The 22,432-nt window shown below is 39.6% G+C and overlaps 1 protein-coding gene across 4 annotated transcripts in view; it reads right to left on the reverse strand.

Moving 5' to 3' along the window:
• MPPED2 (metallophosphoesterase domain containing 2) overlaps positions 1-22,432 on the reverse strand; it is a 126,048-nt gene that overhangs the window by 44,958 nt on the left and 58,658 nt on the right. For 2 of the 4 annotated variants that reach the window (XM_079972986.1, XM_079972987.1), the window contains exon 4: positions 13,142-13,367. In XM_079972986.1, the coding sequence (XP_079829112.1) occupies positions 13,142-13,367 (226 nt within the window). Of the gene's footprint in view, positions 1-13,141; positions 13,368-17,400; positions 17,499-17,589; positions 17,701-22,432 lie in introns of those variants that run through there. The other 2 variants (XM_079972989.1, XM_079972988.1) reach the window with 2 other exon arrangements.

Raw genomic sequence — 22,432 nt, forward strand, 5'->3', positions numbered from 1 at the left:
AACTGACTCATTAGCTTAGATTTAAAGAAAAAAGATAGCAAGATAAATGTGTAATAATACACTGAAACCCTTTTATTGAATACGGAAAGAAAAATGTTTTTTTTAAATCACATCTAAATAATGGTTTTGCCCTGTTTTGAATGCATTCAACTTCAGCATTTTCTTTATTATATATAGTAGTTTGTTTGACTCACTTCAAATGGCTGCCTCCAAGAGAAGAGCTACGCCTTTTTCTTGCAAGGAGAGCATCCTGAAGAATTATGTATTCCTATTGTAGGCTTCGCAGTGAGGAACTCCCTTCTGTCTGCAACAGAACACCTCTCAACCACCACCTGACAGCAGACCAGTTGTCAACACTGTCTGCAACCCGTTATTTATTTTGCATTTATATTTTCATCAGCAAACTTGCAAACCTTCCTACTCACCCCTGACTTTTTATCGTTTACGTATAAGTGAAAAACCACAGGGGCACCACCAGAGGCAAAAACTAGGGCTTGAAGTTACTCCATGCTAAATTAATTTTCATTCCAAAATGATGATCAGTTTATATGTTTTGGGATTGTCAGTCTGTGCTTTGCAGATTTAAAAGGAAGGGAAAACAGTGTGAAATGCCACGACTGTTTGCTTTTTGCTTCAGCCATATTTATGTTCAACTGGCACCTGCTAAAAAAAATAATGCATTTCCTGATTGCTGCAGGCATTTCTGAGCTCCACTACTCCTTAGTCATCAGTAATGAGCATATGTGATATAAGTGACCACACATGATTTGTGAAAGTGACAAGTGTGACACCAACTGTGTGGGAGTCTGAACAGAAGAATGAGATTAATGGCATAAGTTACTGTAGCACAGAAGCACAATTCTGAAACCAAATGCAGTCCTCCTAGGCCAGGGGTCAGCAAACTTTTTCAGCAGGGGGCCAGTCCACTGTCCCTCAGACCTTGTCAGGGGCCAGGCTATATTTTGAAAAAAAAGAAGAAGAACGAATTCCTATCCCCCACAAATAACCCAGAGATGCATTTTAAATAAAAGCACACATTCTACTCATGTAAAAACACGCTGATTTCCAGACAGTCCACGGGCCAGATTTAGAAGGCGATTGGGCCGGATCCGGCCCCCGGGCCTTAGTTTGCCTACCCATGTCCCAGGCTCTTCATTTCAGTTATTAAAACTGCAATCCTATAAGCACTTACCTGCAGTAAGTGCCACTGAACTTAACAGTACTTACTTCTGAGTAGAAACATGTACAGGCTTTCACCGTAAAACTGTTCTTCCTGATAACAAGGTTCACCAAGATGAAAAGCCAAATGTTTTCGTTTTGCCAAATATGACTATGGTAGAAGACTGGGTGGGAGTCTTTATGTTAGGCATCAATAAACTGGAAATGGCAATGAACAGGTAATATGAAGAATAGCTAAAGGCAGCTGGGGAGGGAGTATGATGGGAATGAAAGGCTACCATCTCTGAACAACAAACAAGGGAGACAGGAGCTTCCATGTCTTAACTGGTAGCTATTGTGTAATGGGTCCTTTTCCCATTGGTGGCTTCTCAGAGAAGGCAGTCAGTATCCACTTTATCAATGGCTATTTTTGGTTGCAGGACATTTGGGTTAGATAAAAATTTGAGGAGAATGGAATTCAGGGAAGCACGATAATTAAAAGCTTGGTAATCGCAACAGTAACGTCAATACAGATTACCAGAAGGGTAGCAATTTAGTCCACTGCAGCAGCAAGAGAGAGAGAGAGAGAGAGAGAGAGAGGGAGAGGGAGAGAGAGATATTTGTGGCATTTTATGATTTGTGGCAAATTTATTATAGCAGAAGCTTTTGTGGGCTAAACTTCATCAAATGCATACTAGTATATTATACACATGGGTCGGGAGGTGGGGGAGTTCTAAACAGTGAAATCAGAGAGAAATGAAACCCAGAAAAGTACTAACAGTGATAATGAGTTAATGGATTGCTGCCAGTTTCTTGTATTTTACTGGGAGGAGGTACACACAAAGAAAATAAGAGAGATCCCTCAAAGCAGGTCTGACTCACACCTTGAGAAACAGAATGTTATTCTCATTAAGAAGGGATGCTTGAATTTGGCATGAAATATAATTAACTTCCTAATCACAGTTGGCTTTATTTTGCTCATTCCAAATGGAGAGCATTCAGTACATAAAATGAGCTAATGCGGTGATCACTGAGGAATGCAGCAGGCCTTGCAACTCTGCAAGCACTGGCATTTCAAATATATGTATTAGGATGCTAGCCTCAAAATCAGTATGAAAATCAGGGCTGGTTTAATTTGTCTTTTGTTTTAGGCAGTGGTGCAGCTACAGTCTTGTGCTTTTTTCTATAAAACTGACAAATCAAAATACACTTGCCAAGTGTCAAATCCTAAAACCCAAAAAAAGTTTGGGACTTTTAAGTAAAAAATACAAAGCAAATACTTTTTGTATTTTTATGGTTTTTATAACCAGAAGCATTGCCAAAAACCAGAATACACCTGTACCAGTAGATCCCAAACTCCACCAGTCCCCAACCATGGAACACTTGAAAAATGTTAAGGATCCTGTGATTTTTTTCCTGTCTGTTGTATAATGTGCTGACCTTGGTGCTGTATTATTTTTAAGTGCATTTTCAAAATGTATCTTTATTTCTTATATATTGCTTTTATGGTATCACAATATAAATTCCATAGAATTCAAATCTGGGTACAGTAAAATACAATAAAAGTAATAAAAAGGCAATAAAAGGCAGAGTGAGTATTTAATGCAATGGATGTCTTCCATCTCCAACAACAAATCCACAGACACACCATAAACTGCCTGAATGTAGCTCATAGGACCGGTGGTGTGTCTAAAAATATTTGCTTGCAATAAAATAATGCAGTATTCCGTCCTCCCCTGCCCAGTATATGTTGGTTATGCATAACACACACACAATTTCTTCCCCAATAATTGGTACTAAGAATGGATTTTGCTTGTGGATACATTCCCATGCATCATAGTAATAACTTTGCAGGACAGAGCCAAAAGAAAGACACAGACGCAACACTTTTGAAATTAAACCAGCCACAGTTTTAGTTTGGACTTTATAGGACTTTAAAAGATAGGTAAAGGTAAAGGTAAAGGGACCCCTGACCATTAGGTCCAGTCACGGACGACTCTGGGGTTGCGGCGCTCATCTTGCTTTACTGGCCGAGGGAGCCGGCATACAGCTTCCGGGTCATGTGGCCAGCATGACTAAGCCGCTTCTGGCGAACCAGAGCAGTGCACGGAAACTCCATTTACCTTCCCACCGGAGCGGTACCCATTTACCTACTTGCACTTCGTGCTTTCCAACTGCTAGGTTGGCAGGAGCAGGGACCGAGCAACGGGAGCTCACCCCATCACGGGGATTTGAACCGCCGACCTTCTGATCGGCAAGTCCTAGGCTCTGTGGTTTAACCCACAGCGCCACCCACGTCCCTATAAAAGGTAGGTAGCTGCAGTTTATAGGCTAAAGAGCAGTAACGGTTAAATAGCCAACACATTCCACCCAAATAGCTGTCTAAATACAGTGGAACCTCGGTAGTCGAACGTTTCGGCTTTCGAACACTGACAACCTAGAAGTGAATGCTTCCGTTTCTGAACGCGCCTTGGAAGTCGAATGGCTTCTGAGGTGCATTTCTCCATTTTTTCAATGGATTTTGCCGACCAGCAATTGCGCCTCGGTTGTTGAACGATCTTCCGGAACGGATTATGTTCAACAACCGAGGTTCCACTGTATATTAAAACCACGACAAAAAATGTGATTTTTAGAGAGAACATAGATCATACACCTACCAGTCTATCCTCAACCACCTGTTTTGCAGGGACATGCATACTGGCACTAGTGCACAGCAATGCACAGCAGCCCACATCTATTCAGCAGGTACATGTGGAATAAAAGAAATAGGACCACACCCCACCAAAAAGGCAAGAAGAGGGATAAACAATTCAAAACCAGAGAAAACCAAGTTTATAGGGGTTTCTGTTGTTATAAGAATCCAACCTTTTCTTCAGATAGATTTTTCTTATATAAGTCAGTATTTATGCTAGTACTGTTCGCAACAATTTTAAAAATATTGTCTCAAGTCATCTTGTGATGGCCATCTCAAGCAGGCATTCCAGTGCTTTTATTTTTTCCACTCTCTCTGTTGGTAGAGTCCCAACCAAACACATGGTTCTCTAACAAAAAAAGTCAACACACAGAGTACCGTACTTACTGACCATCACCTCAATGTGGCAGCTTGCACCAGGCATACAATGCTGCTATTTGCACGGGCTTCAACACACACACCATTATTGCCAATATAAGAAGAAAGTGCAGACATGCATTTCTTTGCACACATGGATCTCTCTTTGAACCTTCGACTGAAATGGAGCAATGCATGTGCTCAGGAAGTCCATGTGTACACTAGAGAGCACAATAACTCTGGATCAAGGTGAATTACCTTTTTTTAAAAGACATCTTTATAATTTCTATTTTCTTTTCATTTTCAAATAAACAGAAGAACTGTTGAATTTCAAGTCAACTGATCTCAGCAAGATTTAAAAGGAGTCAGTGACATTCCCAGAGAGGAAAAAAACGTCAACAAACCCTAGTAATTTTAGACCTGAGGGAAAAACATTCTTCAATTTTATAATGAGACGGCTGAAGGACAAATGCCAAGAAAAATGAAATAAGAGCCTGTGCCTTTAAAACATAACTATGTTATGTTATGTAGTGTATGTGTATTTGTTTAACACTGAGACACAAGACCTTATTCTTCCCAATATTTTTTTCCCTAAACTGCTGATTTCTACTAAAGAATGCCAGAGTTCCTGCCAGAGTTGCACAGAACCAACATTATTTTCTTCCCCCAGTACTAACTGGCATGTAAAACTTAATTGCTGAACATGGTGGTTTCTGTTCCTTTTTTAAAAGGCCTCAGTTAATTACCAAATAAGACTATGAAAATAAAAGAAATGAGACCCATTCTCTCCATCACTATATCTGAAGCCTATCATGTGAGTTGCCAATTGGTTTTTCTAATTCTACCAACTCAATATCTGCTGTTAATTTGCTTGCTATTTCAAGAACATGAAGACTGTCAGCAAAATCCATGATGCATTACACAACTTATAATTGGAAAAAAAATCTGATGGTTTACTGACAGTGTAAAGGGAAAGTATAAAAAGCAATGGAAAGCAGTAACAACTTCATGGCTATTTGTACTAAAATATAATTGTAAATGCAGTAGAAAAGAGCAGAACCTCCATCTCAGCTCCTAGGGCAAGAAACAGTATGCAGAATTATGACAAATGACTGAATGAAATCAACTATTTTAGACCACGTTACAAAGCAGGGATGGAGAACTTGTAGCCCTTCAGTTGTTTCTGATATATGGGTAAGATATGTGCATTAGAGGGAGAGAGCACATGCAGAAAGTGTGAGTGATTTAATGGATTGTTACAAGATCAGCATACTTCCACTAGATAGATAGATAGATAGATAGATAGATAGATAGATAACGGTAAAGGACCGCTGACAGTTAAGTCCAGTCGCGAACGACTCTGGGGTTGAGGCGCTCATCTTGCTTTACTGGCCGAGGGAGCTGCCATTTGTCCGTAGACAGTTTTTCCGAAACCAGAGCAGTGCACGGAAACACCATTTACCTTCCCGTGGAGCGGTACCTATTAATCAACTTGCACTTTGACGTGCTTTTGAACTGCTAGGTTGACAGGAGCTGAGACCAAGCAACGGGCGTTCACCCTGTCCCGGGGATTCGAACTGCCAACCTTCTGATCGGCAAGCCCAAGGTTCAGTGGTTTAGACCGCAGTGCCACCCGCATCTCTAGAGATAGATAGATAGATAGATAGATAGATGATAGATGATAGATAGATAGATAGATATATAGATAGATGATAGATAGATAGATAGATAGATAGATAGATAGATAGATAGATGATAGATAGATAGATAGATGATAGATAGATAGACAGATAGATGTAGATAGATAGATGATAGATAGATAGATGATAGATAGATAGATACATAGATAGATAGATAGATAGATAGATAGATAGATAGATAGATAGATAGATATAGATAGATATAAAACCCTCATAGCAAAGAGTGCTTGCATTGTCAAGAGCCACAGAACAGTAAAATGTACACCAGAGGGATCCAACAAGGCCCCGAGGTCGCATGTTTGGTGTGCCAAAGCAGCTCATTGCATGTACTTTATGTGAAGAGTCTTGAATCCGCCCCGAGCTACACCTGAAGACAGCACAAAAGCTTCTGCTGGTTCAAAAGGAAAGATTGTATTTCGCTAATCACTACTGAGCTACAATGGATACTATTGACTACACTGGTTTACCAATTTCTTTCCACGCTCAAGTCAACATGTCCTGGGACCAGACTATATTTCAAGGATTTTCCCTCCCCACACAAGAAGGCTGTTTTCCTTCTGGGGGCCCTCAGGACATTCAGCTAGGGCCTTTTCAGATGAGGTGCCTAGGATTTTGAATAATCTCCCGTGAGGTTTTGCTTCATTGCAGCTTGCTTTTAGGTGGCGCTGATCTGAAACATTTGTCTGACCACGTTTCAGTCACTGGGGCGGGGTATGCAATATAAAGTACCCCTGAAGAAGGTGGGAGAATTTCATTTGGGGGGGGGTCCAGTTTTTAAAACTAAGAATTTGATGACACCGCAGTTTCCTTCATGCATTACATGCTTTAGGGAAGACCACACATTGAATATGGACATTGGAAGAGGAGTCATGCATGTTAAATTTTGGTGTGCTAAATCTCTTGTTTCCTATTGCTGATATTTGTTTTATTCTTTGATTCTTTTCTGCTGGGTTTGGATTGAGTGTTGAATTGACTGTGATTTGTTGTGTTTATATGCCAAAGAAGTGGTATTTCACTTTGGGGAGATTAAATACTCTTCTAGGTCCTTCTGCCCACCCTGGCTGTCTTTGAGACGTGTCCAGCACAGTTAGTGAGCCCTTCAGCCACATTAGGCAGCCCAACTAAACACTGTCAGAGGTTCTAGTATCACTTCTCACTACAAAACACCTTAGTACTTCACAGTATAGATGAGCAGCTTAAAATCACATGTAGTCTATCCTAAAGCAATGTTCATGTCTGGGCCAAGATTACACTAATAACGTATGTGCATGTATGGACATAATCACATTAAAATGTCACCTCTTGATTATATAACTGCATTCTTTCTGGTGCCAGGGGGAAAATATTAATTTGCCCAGTCATTTTAAATTATGGTACTTTCAGCTAGTTTAATCCCCCCCCCTCTTAATTTTATAGAATCATAGACGTAGAGTTGAAAGGGACCCTGAGGGTCATCTAGTCCAAACTACGTTGGCTTGTGTTGCAATATTTTGTAATTTAAAAAGTTTCTGTGTACCACTCTGAAATCCATTTTTGGATGAAGGGTGGTTTATCAATTTTAAAAATAAAAAATTAAACATAATTTAAAGAGAGCAGGGAAAAATCAGGCCATGTATCAACTCTATAGAGATTCTTACTTTTATTCAGGGGCTATATTTTCATTTTCAGAAATGAAACTCTGCATCCAATGGCTTTAAATACTAGCAGGCCCATCAGACAAAGCTCAATTTTTCTACACACTAGAGACTATAAATATGCACTGCTGCTCACTCCAATTGCAAACGCACATGAATGCTCCTGTGTTTTGTAAGTTATTTTCCACATACACATTCTATTAAATTGTAAGTTAGGAGGCACTACTTGAATTCTCTTAGGTCTGTAAAAAGCTTTCAGATGTACCGTGAGAAATCACCTGTAATGAATACAGACTGATATTTCTTTGCTATAGCTGCACTGAGTTGGCAATTTACATTTTCTAAATATATGGGTTATATTCAGTTTTCCCAATTTGATGGCAATTACTCTTTAGAAACCTCTTGACAGGCTAAAAACTCTAAGAGCTGCAGCTGTTATTCGTGGTTTGATCCCTCTCATGAAATGAAAACCACTAACTATACCAATGAATGAGGACCCCTCCCCCAAATTCCAAATGAACTTGTCAGCATGTCTCGTTTTAGGGCCCAATAATCTTTTCAGCCACTGCAGCTGCATCACCTCCTTCTCAATAAGATTCAAGATATCCGTAAATAGGTGCAACATAGGTGCACATAAAAAATAAAACTTTAGAAAAAAGATCTGTCATAAACTCTCACGCTCAGCATCAGGTTTTGTCCGATCCAGTATGAAATCTGTGCATGTGTATAATATTGTAAGTCTGTTCAATAAGAACCTTTCCTGCAGAATGCCATACATATGCACATCCATCCATATACAATTTTATTTATTTTAAATACTTCAAAGCTTCCTTTCATCCTGGTGATTTCCACAATCAAGCAAGACGCTTAACCAGTATTTCTCAACATGTTAAACCCATGCCCCTTTTTAGCTAACATAAAAATGCCTTTCAAACCTAGCTCCCCTAATTATTTCACTTGAATTTCTAAATGTATTTTAATTGTGTGACTATTAATTTTTTACTTACATTGCACATGTTTTTGGACACACACAAGATCTTCAGATGCTTGAGAAACACGGCTGTTAACAATAATACTGGTAAATCACAACTTACAAAACTAAAAAGTTAGACAGCCGATAAAGCCAGTTTAAAATGCTTGGACAAATAAAAATATTTTGACCTGGCACCAAAAAGACTGGCCTGTCAGCACCAGTCGAACGTCCTGGGGAGGATATCACCAACTGACAGTACTCAAGAGAAGGGCCTCGTCCAAAAATCCTAATACATGAGCACACTGTTATGGGAGGAGCCATTCTTCATTTTATTTGGTTCCAAGTCATTTAGGTCTTTAAAGGTAAACACTAGCACCCTGATTGTATAAGGGGCTTAACTGAGCTGAGTGGATGCCCTAGAGAATAGGCTGGATTAAACTTCTTCTGAGTACACAAGTTGCTCATAAAAACAGGTGAATCATGGCCTTTAAGTTTGGTACAATTTTTTCTTTTTTAAAAAAATAATAATAATTCATGGTCAAAAATTTAATTCTGAAAAACAAAGTTGGGGATCAGTAGTTAGCAATAAACACTTGCCTGGTTTCTATTTTTTCTTTTCTTTTTTGCTGTTTTATTTTAGTGGATTTTGTATTGTTTAATATGTTGGTGTTTGGTGAAATACTTTTTAATATAAAATTAATACATAAAATATTAAGCCATGTAACCATGTGGTGAGACTATTTTCAGTGGGGGGGGGTTGCATCTGGGAAGAGATAAAGCTCTCCTTCCCTCCCCACCTTGTGATCCTGTTTCCATCTGAACAATACGTATACTCCCCCCCCCAGCTGATTCAGAGCTAAAAACTGACATCAAGATGTGTTACATGCCTCCAAATGGAAGGTGAATTGTTAGTTGGAGGGGAGTTCAAAGACATTACATTTTCAGTGTGTCAAGGCAGACAATGAATCCCAGGGTTTTCAACATCGTGGTGAATCGCCAAATCAGCCAAACATCGCAATTTGGTGATAAACCGTGATGTTTGGCTGACGATAAACCGTGATGTTGTAAAAAGCTGCATTAGCCTCAGCTAGCAAGGTGCCGGGTTGAACTGCCACAGCTCTCACCATGGGAGCTAAGGCTCTGTCACCTCAGTGCCTTGCGGGCTGTAACCAATACAGCTGGCCCCAGCCTGCTGCTCAGCTGGTGGGCAGAAAGACTCCTGCCCCCAGCTGAGTGAGCCCCAAGTTCCCTGCCGCTTGCACGCAACCAGCATGGACCTTGGGGTTCCTTGGCCAGGCTACCTCCACCTTCGCTGACGTGGGGAGCAGGCAAACTGCCTTGCCCGCTCGCCCCCCACTCCTCAAAGATAGACCAGGCGGCAGCAGCCAAGCACACTGAGCCTGTCAGGTTCCGTGCAATGGACTGCCTTAGCCTGTGTGTGTGTGCTGCCTCTTTCGTCCATGGGTCTTTCACCCCAGGAGAAGATGTGGCCCATCCTTCTGGGCAAAGTCCACAAGGCACGGGGTGCAAAGCCACTCTATCCGCACCTTGCGCAGAGGGGCTGCTGGCAAGCGCTGGGCCTGCCAGCAGCGTCAAAGAGCCCCTACACCACCTGGCTGCCTTCCATCGGGAGGGTGAGCTCCATCTTTCTGGGATGAAGGCAACAGCACACCCTCTCAGACAAAGGCAGCCAGGCGGTAGACAAGCAAGGCTGCAGCCCCGATCCTGCTCCTACTCTCCTGCAAGCGGGGTCCAGGTCGGGCTCCCTCAGCAGGGGAGGGGGAGCACTTTAATGGAGCCCCCATCCCGCCACTGGATCCTGCGAGCCAGTGGCAGGTCTGGGGCTCCGTAAAACTGCTTTGCTGAGGGAAGGGCAGCAGCACGCTCCTCAGCCAAGCCGTTTAAAGCAGCAACGGGGGAAAAAGCTGTATCAGCTTGTTTCTCCTTCTGCCAGGGCAGAGTGCAATGGCAGTTTCACCAGAGGTATATCGCTGGTGAAACTGCCGCTGCCTGAGTCCTTCTGCCTCCAGCTCCCAGCTGGCTTGTTTCTTCCTCAGCGCGCTGGGTGCTGGAGGCAGAGGGACTCAAGAGCAACGACAGTTTCACCAGCAATATACCACTGAGTGAAGCTGTCATCTTGGTCTCTTCCCCCCATACTGGTCCTGGGCGATATATTGATATATCACCCAGTGCTATTCTGCATCTCATGTCATTGTTTCCCTTTTCGTCTTGAGTCATAGAGAGATGGTTTGGATGTTAAATCTGGATTTCATTTTTGCCCTAAAAGAACTGAAAGCTGCGGCGAGAGTCTCAGTGCGAAGCATTCCCCAAACATGCTCATCAGTCTCCTTAACCTATAGGACTTGATGAATTAAAAATCACTTCTCAATTTCCCTACCACCAGTTGCTCTGAACATAAATTTACTGCAATTCATAATAGTTTTACACAAATTAGTTCAACCCAAATTAGGAGCATGGGAGGGAAACCTTCATCCTGTGGGAGAAAATAGAGTCCATAGAGAAAATAGAAGATAAGGCTCAACTGGTGTTACTAAATATATGTATCTGCTTCCTTTTACTGTTTGTGTACACATGAAATTGTGTCCCCACTTCTGGTCTAGCTCCATCTACTACCATAATGCAGTGATGAGCAACTTTCCAGCAGGTCAATACAGCCCCAAAATCACAAAACGGTTGCTTTCTGCAGTGCAATCCCTGCCATTTAGAGGTTCTGCTCTAGGTAATCCAAATATGAATGGGTAGAATCCATTATGAGACAGAGTTAAGAGTTCAACTGCTTCTGCTGAAAGAAGAAGGTCATTCTGAGGCCATTTCCAATGCTCACAGACTCTGGTTAGGAAACATATTTCGCAATTTTCTGTCACTTAAGATTTTATAACATTAAGATGATACTTTCATGCATGCAGAATATAAAAGCTTCCGAATACAGGTTTTTAAAAAGTAGGATCCAAGTCTCAGAAAGCAGTAAGCATTCTGTTTACAAATGATTTTCTTTTATAAAGGAGAAATGTAATATTCAAACAGGTTGCCATCAAATTTTTCACTTGGTTCACCGCCCCAAACAGGAATTATGTAAGGGAATGTGAAACTCCATACTTGCATTTTAAAACAAATCTCCGCAAAACTGGAAGTAGTGTCCCGGTTTGCGAACTTTACCTCGGTCTAAAAACGGAATTTGAATGGTGGAAGGGCACTGGCAGCGGGAGGCCTCATTAGGGAAAGCGCGCCTTAGCTTAAGAATGGTTTCGGTTTAAGAACGGACTTCCGGAAAGGATTAAGTTCATAAACCGAGGTACCACTGTACGTGAGTAGTTGGCAACTAGTGCACCCATGGGTTGTATGGCCAGTGGATTACTTTTTTCTGGTCCATCACTAGATGATGGCCTCCTCATAGCCAGTTACAATGAAAGGTTCAGGCAATCCATATGACTGATGGAGGAAGAAATATAAGAACCGTAGAAAGTGAGCGAAGGCAATTTGCTTTATTCAAATGCTACCTTCTAACAGGGAAAACAAAATTTAAGCATAGAATATGCTCCACACATAAGTACATGAGAATACTAAGTTGATGAGTATACTTTCTGCAGGGAAGAGATGACACAGTACTTGGCCATGGAAACAAGCTAATAGCAAGACAAACAGTATATGGTGTAACTCATATCTGAGCGCTGACAAATGCTAGTCTGGGTTCCCTCGGTATATAATGGTGCCATTAGCCACAGACAGCCCCACTCTCTCCTCTGCAGAGATCTGCACTGCCTCTTATGGCAGCCCAACTTCCTACTGTCTGCTCTGCCCAAGGAAGAAAGCATTTGATTTCAGTTCACATTCAGTTAAATGAGGAAGACCTCAGTTATAATCAGCAGAGACATAGATGGTGGAACAAAGAGCTCAAAAACACGCAGTATCTAATCAGCAAATTACCCACAAAAGTGTTGGGAGAACAAGCAGGCATACAATAGCCTTCAATATCAATCTCTTTCAGAAAGCATCACACTAAACCAGGTGGCCTTGGGGTAGTTTTACAGAAACAATTTGCAGTGTTGGTATAAACAACAGTGCTCCTTTTCTAACTTCATTTACTCAGTGTCAAACAAATGCAGTCTTTACTATAGTCACTAAAACAAGACTGTCCCTGTTTTTATAGTTGCTCATGTTTTGTCTGATTTTATTTTAGTTTTATATCCCATCATAGCATGTTGGCCTTAAGCTGATTTACAATATTCAACCATTTCCTCCATAATACCAATGTATTACTCTCTCCTCCAAATCTTGGACTATCAATCTAAAGATATATAAAACAAGAATTTTAGGATCCAAAGTCTGAAAATTGTCAGCTAAAAATACTAAAACCAAAACACAATAATTTTGGTAACTTTCCCGTATTAATTACAAATTATTCTAGCATTTATCATGTAAATCTGGGGTTCTAAAAACAAGAAAACAAGCCAACAAGCAAATATTGAGAAGATCATAGGAACAACTATTGAAAACCATTTTCAACACTTTTACAGCAGAATCAAATAGAATTTGTCATTGTAGGAATTTTTGCATATTGCTGAACTAATCACACACATAAGCAAAGAAAGTTTAAACTGAGACTTACCAAGGAGCACCATATATTCGGAATCCTTTGACTGTTACTTCAGAGTCTTGCAAGTAAATACTGTTTGTCAGAAGTGACTGAACATTGTCAAAGTCCTCTGGTTTCAATTTGGACACAGAGGGAAAGCGGTAGTAATCCTGTTTAACAAGGTCTGCCATGAATTCTTTATCAAATGTCAGTTCATGATTCCCAGCAATCACTATTTTATATTCATATGGCAAATTTCCTGAAACAACAAAAAAGCATTTAATAAGCATACCTGTGCCCAGGTTTTGTATTTTTTTTTTTTATGCGCACTTAAGGACACAATGGATATATTTGCATTCCTGTGAGAAACAAAAGCTATTACTGCTGTTCTGTGCAATCATATATTATCGCTTATGTAAAATATACCAAGAAAACCCATATGTATGTGTGTATAGATGCATGTATTCAAAGTCTAAGAAAATGATCCTCTGGATAACTTGATGTGCCCAATTTACTCAGGCTACAATGCTATGCATAATTCCCTGGGAGTAGGCACTATTCACAGGACTAACTTCTGAGAAGACATGCATAAAATTCTTCATAGGGTTAAAGAGTGGTAAAAGAGAGAATATCTTCCACTCTGTTGCATGTTTTCCCACTAGAGACTGTGGCCATGGCCATACAGAATGGCAAACAGGATGATGAATTAACATGGCCAGTGGGTGGATTGGTGTGTGTTCTATTCTTTTCACTCACTAGGGATCTAGTTGTATGTCCATTTCCACAAGACTGAAATAAATATAAACATATTTCAGTCACATCTCTCTTGTGAACTTTATTAGAAACTATGAAACACATTTTACCTATATTATTATTTCTGTTTAAAGGGTCCTCCAATCCTCTTTGACCTGCTTTTCTGGAAAAGCCGTGGCCTCAGGGAGAAGAGGAATTGGCAGTGTTTGTCTCCTTGCCCCCTCCCTCCAGCACCAGAAGAACTCTGGAACCAACCCACTGTATTTTCCTCATAATTCTTGATGGGTGAACTTCATTCTGCCTATAATAATTCATGGGACTTAGCATGTTCTAAATGCTTAAGTGCTTTCATAATACTGCATGAGCCTGGAAGGAAGAGCTGACTTGACACTCTAGTTTCACAATTTCTTTTTCTGGTAAAGGAAACAGAAAATAAGTGTTTCCTACAAAGAAGAAACAGTCAAACAACCAATATACTTATTTCCAAAGCCAGCTCTTTTAAAAACTGGAGTGGGGGCTGGGGTTGAAGGAAGGCTTTGTTCATTGAGCCTCACTCCTTTTTCATGCCTCTAGCGCTAGTTGCAAGAACAAAGTGCAGGCAATCAAATTACAGAATATATGGATCACATTCATATCAACACCTCCTGAAACTGAAAGAGGTCAGAATAGGGTAAGTTCATTCTCTGATTAATTTACAAAATAAGCTGGTATGCAACCCTGTTGGCACGAATGTACTTTTACAAGGCTGACTTCGTATTGACAAGGGGTTGTATTCACCAGGTAAAACTATTTTAACTACCTCCGCACACTGCATTTAAAACTGGTTTCTTAAGGTACAGTGTTGTTCTTGCACATTTTTAGTGACAATCAGTTTAGAGATCAATTAAAGATAGAGCTAACGAAAAGTAAATCGGCTGTGGGTACAATACTAAGGAATACATTTATCATATAAAATGTGAATATACATAGCTTTTGTTTTGATATATTTAAAAGCAAATTGTACTGAAAAATGAATGACATATAGAATCTGATAAAGAAAAGACCCACTAGAAAGCAGGATGATACACCCATGAGTTCCAAGACTCAGTCACAAAGTATGGCACTATGGCAATGTTGCATCCTTTGGAATGATGACCCTGCGCTCTGCAGTTTCACCTCTGAACTTATACATCTGTCTAAATGCCTGCCTCTTCCAGGAGTTTCCAATAAACTCTTAGGCAGAGAGAAACAAAGCCTGTGCCCCTGAGTATAGGTGGAAGGTATTGAGGCCCTCTGCCACCTCCTGAGACTTGTTGTTAGAATCAAATAATTGTAGAGTTGGAAGGGACCCAAGGGTCATCTAGTCCAACCCCCTGAAATGCAGGAATCTCAACACAGAATCAAGTTTTGAGTTGATTTGACACTAGCTGCAGTGCTCCAACTTGTGCTTATACAGTGGTACCTCTGGATATGAACGGGATCCATTCCAGAACCCCTTTCGCATCCTGAAGCGAACGCAACCAGCGTCTGCGTGTGCACAGGTTTTTATATTATTTTATTTTATTGGGAAAGATGATCTCTAAACCTTGAGCTATTTCACCTTGCATGCCCTGCCCCCCTTGCCCCTGGAAATAAGATTTATCTTAATATATTTGCAAGAAATGTTTTTTAACCTGCTTTTATAACCACTAAGGCAACATAGTGGACATGTTATGAGGATCATTTCCCAGGGCAGTGTTTCCCAAAATTCCTCCCACTCACATGGACCACTTGAGCATTGCTGAGTGACTTTATCTACCACTTGATGATTGTTCTGTCTGCTGTAGCATAAGGTCCTGTGATAAATACTGTATTCAAATTGTGTATTTGCACCATGGACCACATGAATGAAGCTCGTAGACCACTGGTGTTTAGGGACCTTTGCCCTAGAGTGATTTCCGGAAAGGTCACAGAGCACATCTAGTGCTGTTACATTCCCTGAGAATGTGAGGCTTTTCAAAAGTTCACTCAAGCTTTTGAGCAAGTAGTTGACAACAGGTAAAAAAAGATATCGACAGTCCAGGATCAAACCAAATCAGAGAGCAATCATGGATAGAGTCCATACTTAAAAATGAATAACGCACCCCCACCCCAATTATTTCTGTGAATATCTTTGAGACACCAAAAAAGGTGTTTTGTTATGTTTGTCAGGGACATGTTTTTGTTTTCAGTTATCGGGCACTCAATGTAATATTAAGCATTTTTTTAAAAAAATAACAAAAAATACATATATAATATTTTTGAGGATAGGGTTTTCTGAATAGCAAGTTCATTCCCCCTCCCCCCAGTTCTTAGCTAAAGCATAACAGACTGCTCAGCCTGCTGTAATGCCAGTGTCCAGACTATTGCTCAACAGAGTACCTCACTCAGATACCTGACTAAGCTGATTCATACATACGACAATATTGTCAAATTTCCTACTGGTGAACATCCTTGGCTCATGCTTTTGCGTTTTCATAGAAGGAACCACTTCCTCCTTGGAAAAGCAGATAGTGAAAGGTATTAAAATGCAGGAAATTCAGCCACCATCATTGTCTGTAAACTAGGTCTAAGATTTCCAATAACCAAACAAAATTAATTATTATTTGCAGGTGGAATAAAAAAGCAACAGAAGTGATTATGTTAATACAGGTAACTTAAAAAAATAAGAAGCAGAAAGGCCTCTAGAAACAAGATGAACTCACAGGTTTCCATGAACCAATTGCCACAGATTCATTTCCATGAAAGAGTCAACCCTCCCTTTGTGCACATTGATCTTACTCTCAACAACAGCTCCATATGTGCATTAGAGCAGTTGCTAGGAATGGAACATTTAATCTCTTTAACCAAAGTACTATAACTTGTTTCTGCTGCTTTCTTCTCAAGATCTGTAGCTCTTAATATATTTTACGATGAATGCAGTCAACGATTCTAACATGTAACAAGATCTACCTCTCAAACTACTTTGCCAAATCAACAACTATATTAGCCAAACTGTCCAAATATAATTATCACCTTTCTTTCATAATCCGACAGAAGAATCTTTAGTAGCACAACAGGGATGAGATGCTAACTTTCTACACACAGAGTGGTGCCAGACGACAAGCATTCCTCAAAACTAATGAGCAAATATTTGTGGGGGGGGGTCTCATAAGCACTACATTTTAATCACAAATTTTACCTTTCACAAAATAAAAATCCTTAAAAAGTGATATGTGAATTAGGCAGAGGCTGAAAGGACATTCAAGAAGCATATGGAAAATCCATCAAGGCAAACAGAAGAGCGAACAGCCAAACTGTTTTGGTTTTATGCAAGGAAAACACCAGGCTACAGCACAGGGAAAAGCAAAGGCCGAGACCTACTGAGTCCTGCGATAAATCTAAGGCTCACACATAAAAGCTCTCCTTTGTTGAAAATGTTGTTAGACACAACAAAACACAAATGTTACGTAAGAGCAAGCTCTGCCTCTGACCTTTCACTCTGTAACCGTCAGGCTTCATTAATTTTCACAAGGCCTGACAGCTCTAGCGTTAATACTCACGCTTGCTGATCGAGCCACACAGCAGGTTCAGACTGCTACCTTCTCCTCTGAAACTCATGCATTAGGGTTCCTTCCATGCTGGCAATGGAAAACCAAGTCTAAGAAACATTAAACACAAAAAACTACGTTACAATAATGCCAGGGTTGAGCCATAAACCCATCAAGCAGGGAGAGTAACGGGAGTCCCACCTAGTCTAAATCCCTGAGTGGGCGAGAACACATATGGATCTCCATTAGAGTCCACAATACTGGGATACATTAAATAAGTGTATTCCCAAACCAACGAGAGTTGAAATCCATTGGTGACCCTCTGATGGCAAAAGGCATCCTTTGGTGGAAAGGGGTGGGGGACACTTTTTCTGATCCCCTCTCACTTGCACCCTCTTCCCCCTCATAACCTGCTCAGACACACTCCAGATCAATTGAGGTGGTGGGATATGGAGAGCTGCAGGATGCAAAGCAATAGCTGGAAATTATCTACCTCCCTGATGGATCCTTCTGTTACCGCAGGGATGCCACCCGTCGCCATTCCCCAATTAGTGGCTTAAAACAGTATACAGTGGTACCTCAGTTTTTGAACGTAATCTGTTCCAGAAGACCGTTTGACTTCCGAAACGTTCAAAAACCAAGGTGCAAAAGGCAGTCTTCAGAAAACTGGGGGAAAAAATAACATGTACACACAGCAGAAGCCGTTTGACTTCCAAGGCGAGTTAAAAAATGGAAGCATTTACTTCCGGGTTTTCGGTGTTTGAAAACCGAAACGTTAGGCTTCCGAGACGTTCAAAAACTGAAGTACCACTGTACATGCCTGTCTAATGGCAGGTTCCTTAGAAAACTTAGTATCACCGACCGGAATAGGTGACTTTAATGGGGGCTATATATGTGGGGGCCAATTAAAAATTTCCTCAGCAGTTAATGAAAATACTTGCTTCTACAAATTTATGTCTCAACCATAACATTATTCTAATGTAACTGTTTGTGATTGGTACCCTTTTTAAAATAAACTTCATTAAGCAAAAGGAGGGAGGGGGAAAGAAATGTTCCATAGAAGTTAAACATTATTTTGTTCCAATAATTATTTGGTTTCTGTTTATATCATGGTTCTTTAATAATATATAGCAGTTGCTAAGACTGCAATCTAAAACACACTTGCTAAAGAGTAAGCCTTGGTGAATACAGTAGGATTTACTTCTGAGTAGACATGGATATGATTGCACTGTAGAATGGTTAATATGACTCTTCAATATATTCCAGCAACAAGTTCCCACTAGAATTTACCAACGAGGGCTCATTATTTCTTTGTCTTAAAATTATGACCCAATTAAGCATTTACATCCCATTTTGGGGCTGGGGCTTGAGCATCAGTGTACAGTTGAAAGCACTGTAGTCTTAGATACTTTCTGGAAACAAAAATAGCACTCCAGCAAGTATTTAGGATTGTATTGTCAGTCATTTTGTTTTTATTTAGATTTTGAATTTTATAATGTAAAACAAACAGAAAATACCGAAACAAGCAATATCTCTTACATTACACTGCAGAATTGCATAAATCTAAATAAATGTGAAGATACAAAAAGGTCTTATCAGTGTATGGATTATCAAAACCATATATTATGATAGACTAGAGGGACAGGGTGGCTGTGTTCCGCTTTATTCATGTAAAATAATAACACTAAAGCAGACAGCAAAACAAATTGTCTTAGTGTTTTTTCCCCTGGCTACCTTTAATTAGTGTGATCTTTTTCCCAATTAAGCCAACTGCCACAGTTTACTATACCAATAGTCAAGTTTGCTTAAATAAAAAGTTTTGCTTCTTATGATGGCTTCAGCTGCTATAAGAAAGGGAGTGTTTAGTTCTTTATTTTTAATGTTTTGATCTTTATTTTAAGAGAGATACAAAAACACTCCACACTGTGGAGAGGGTGAAGTAAGTTGGGTGGTAATAAGGGCAATTTCAGAAAAACCTTAAAGGAATATCATATTGTAGTCTCCAAAGTCACTTGTTTTTTTTATCATTATCCATTATGATAAGAATTGTCTCTCAGCTGGCATGCATTATAATGTAAACAAAGGTTTGGAACCACCAGCCCCCAAGTTACAAGGGTTGGTATAGCAAAGCCCTTCTTAAACATGGATACTTAGATCAAAAGACACATGCATTTGTTTTTTTCTGCCGAAAACTTTACTGTACTGCCTGAATTTCCACTGGTTATGTCTGGAACACAAACCTAAGATGTGGCAACGCCATCATTTTAATACCTGTTAATTTGTCCACTGTAGACAAATTAAGCTTGTAATTACTTGTCAACTTACATACATTGCCATAGGTGGACTACATATAACCTACTTAAAATGCTCATTGCTTGAATGCCCAGGCATCTGAATTTATGTGATTTCAAAATGTGTGATAATGTTGAAAATTCTGCTTGGATTTTAGGGGCAGCACTGAAAAAACAGTCATCAATGTTTTGTATTGTTTAGCACCTCATATCTGAAAACATCAAAACAATCATGACTGAGATATGTGTATTTTTAAAATGTTTACTACAGCAAGATAAATACATCACAGATACATTCCTAGCCCAGCCTTTACACAAGAGTGGATTTTGACCTATCTAGTACTATACAAAAGTTTGTATCGGTTAGAAGTATGCAACATGAGTTAAACTGCTTGTATTCACTTTTGTAACTGTGGAAAACATTAAAGATTCTCTGATAAAAATATAGCTGATTTTTAAAAAGAAGACACACAACTCAGGTGCTAACTACACTGTATCTCTATTGTACTTTTTGTACTTTCATACATCTTCATTGTTGGACAATAAATTGAATTCTGAACCTACTGCAATGATAAATTTACATGAAATTGAACTATCCTGAAATAGCCCAATAGTCTGCAAGCAGATGGCAGAAAAAATGTAATATGGAGAATAAATGTAGGTCGAGTTTTGGCACTCATTCCTTATTTGCACAAGAATAATTTAGAATTAGCTGCACAGAACCTAGTCAGAAAGCTATAGGACTTCAGCACTGTTTGCTTCTTCTGTAACTAGTATATTCAAGCTCATTTTCTATTTATGATCAGACACTATAAAGACTGATTTATTATGGCAAAAGCTTTCATGGATTATAGTTCACATCATCAGATACACAAAATGTTATTCTCATTGGAGACAGACAGGCAGGCAGACATAAAGGTGACAAACACATAGTGGGCACAAATGTCAATGAAATGCAAAAGGTACATTCTGTGACAATATATAATAAGCACAATCACCATTCACATTAGCAGTAGCTGGTGATAAAAATCTTTCTAGCTTAACTATGCTACCTAGCAACTACAAATGGGAGATAAAACTGTACATATTTAGGCCTCAACAGGAACCAAGTGGTTGAAAAATTCTAGGTCAGCATTTTTACACTGGAATCTCCCTTTGAAGTACTTTTGATGAAGAATAGTGACTTTCAGGTCAACAGCAGTATGTCCTGGGAGACTCTCATTGGTTTCTGGTTGTTGCCTTTATTAATGTTAGCTTTGTGTTCATTTATACTTTGACAATGCATCTAATCTGATTGCCCTATGTAGACAGCAGAAGGACATTGCTGGCAGGTAGCGGCTTATATTAGTTGGAGAATGATCCAGGGAATGAACCCCAGATGGTTTGGCATCATTAAGTCCTATAATAGTGCTGTCTGAGCGCCAAACTACATACATGCTGCTATTTGTATCAGGAAGAAGCTTCAATTGGGACCAATGCAAACTTCCCTTCCATTACAAGTAATTGCTCTGGAGGTGTGAAACCTACAGGAACAGCAGCAGCGGCGAACGCTTCCTCCTTGTTTACAGCAGTCCCGATCATGATTCAGGACCCAAACATCTGCTTTTTCGTGTCTTTAAAAGTTAAATATGATGTTGAACCACATATTTAATGCCATGTGTAATTTGGTCGTACTGTATGTGTGTATTATGGCAGAGTTGGCAAGCTATATTTGTTGATAATTGAAACTCACTCTAAGGTGCAACTGTGTGTGTGTGTGTGTCCTCTAAGTTCCACTGCCCACAAAAGCTTCTGCATTCACTTCATTGGGGTAGGAGTGGGGGGCAGAAAAATATGAGTGTACCCAGCCACAGCTTCCACATGGGTAAAAAGGAAAGACTAAATGTCCATAATCTTAATATGTACACCATAGCACTCATGACTTGGATTTAACCTTTGTTTTATTTTGAACAGAGCCTATCCGTTTTTCTTTTGGAATTTTGTAAATTATAACATACTAGGGATCACAAATTGTACTCCAAGTCTTTTACTGTAAGTCTCTTACTGTGATTTTAAACGGTTTTACTATGACTGCACCATATATACCATGGAAATAATTTCACCCTTCATACTGCCAGTGGTCCTAAACAGAAATGGGTGTCTTGAATTTGATTAAAGGCAAATTGAAAAAGAACATTTTTGGCTAATATTACATTAGGCTAAAATATAGAAATGAATCCTCATGCTATCTAAATCTAATAAGAAAATGCCATCTCAATTTCAAAACTTTCAAAGCCTTTTCTAGAAGTGCATCACAGATCAATTTACATGGTACCTTTGCTGCTAAGCAAAACCAAATCACAGGTTTCAATTGGCTTAACTTATATTGGAAAGTGAGAGAGTAAATGCTTGAAAATGCAATTACTGCAAACAAACTCCATTTTCTCCTCTCAGAAGGGAATTTCGGTGGACATTTTATTGCCATCAAATAATATTTCTAAAGGCATCAATACACAAATCTATTTCTTTGTAGAATCTTCATTCACTAGATAACCTAATCTCCAGATTTTGAACAAATTCTTCAGAAGTGGATATATTACCTTGTACAAAGACATAAGAGTCAATTTTAATCATTTGTACTGAACCAAAACAAAGAACCTAAAGCAAACATCCCTGGAAATGCTTCTAACATCATCTGCCTCTATTTCTGCAATTTACAATTGTAATTAAGGGGTTCCTTTTTCTTAATAAAAAGGAAGTAGAATACTTGTACA

The sequence above is a fragment of the Podarcis cretensis genome (genome assembly GCF_951804945.1).
Source record: "Podarcis cretensis genome assembly, chromosome: 1".
NCBI classification, from domain to species: Eukaryota; Metazoa; Chordata; class Lepidosauria; order Squamata; family Lacertidae; genus Podarcis; species Podarcis cretensis.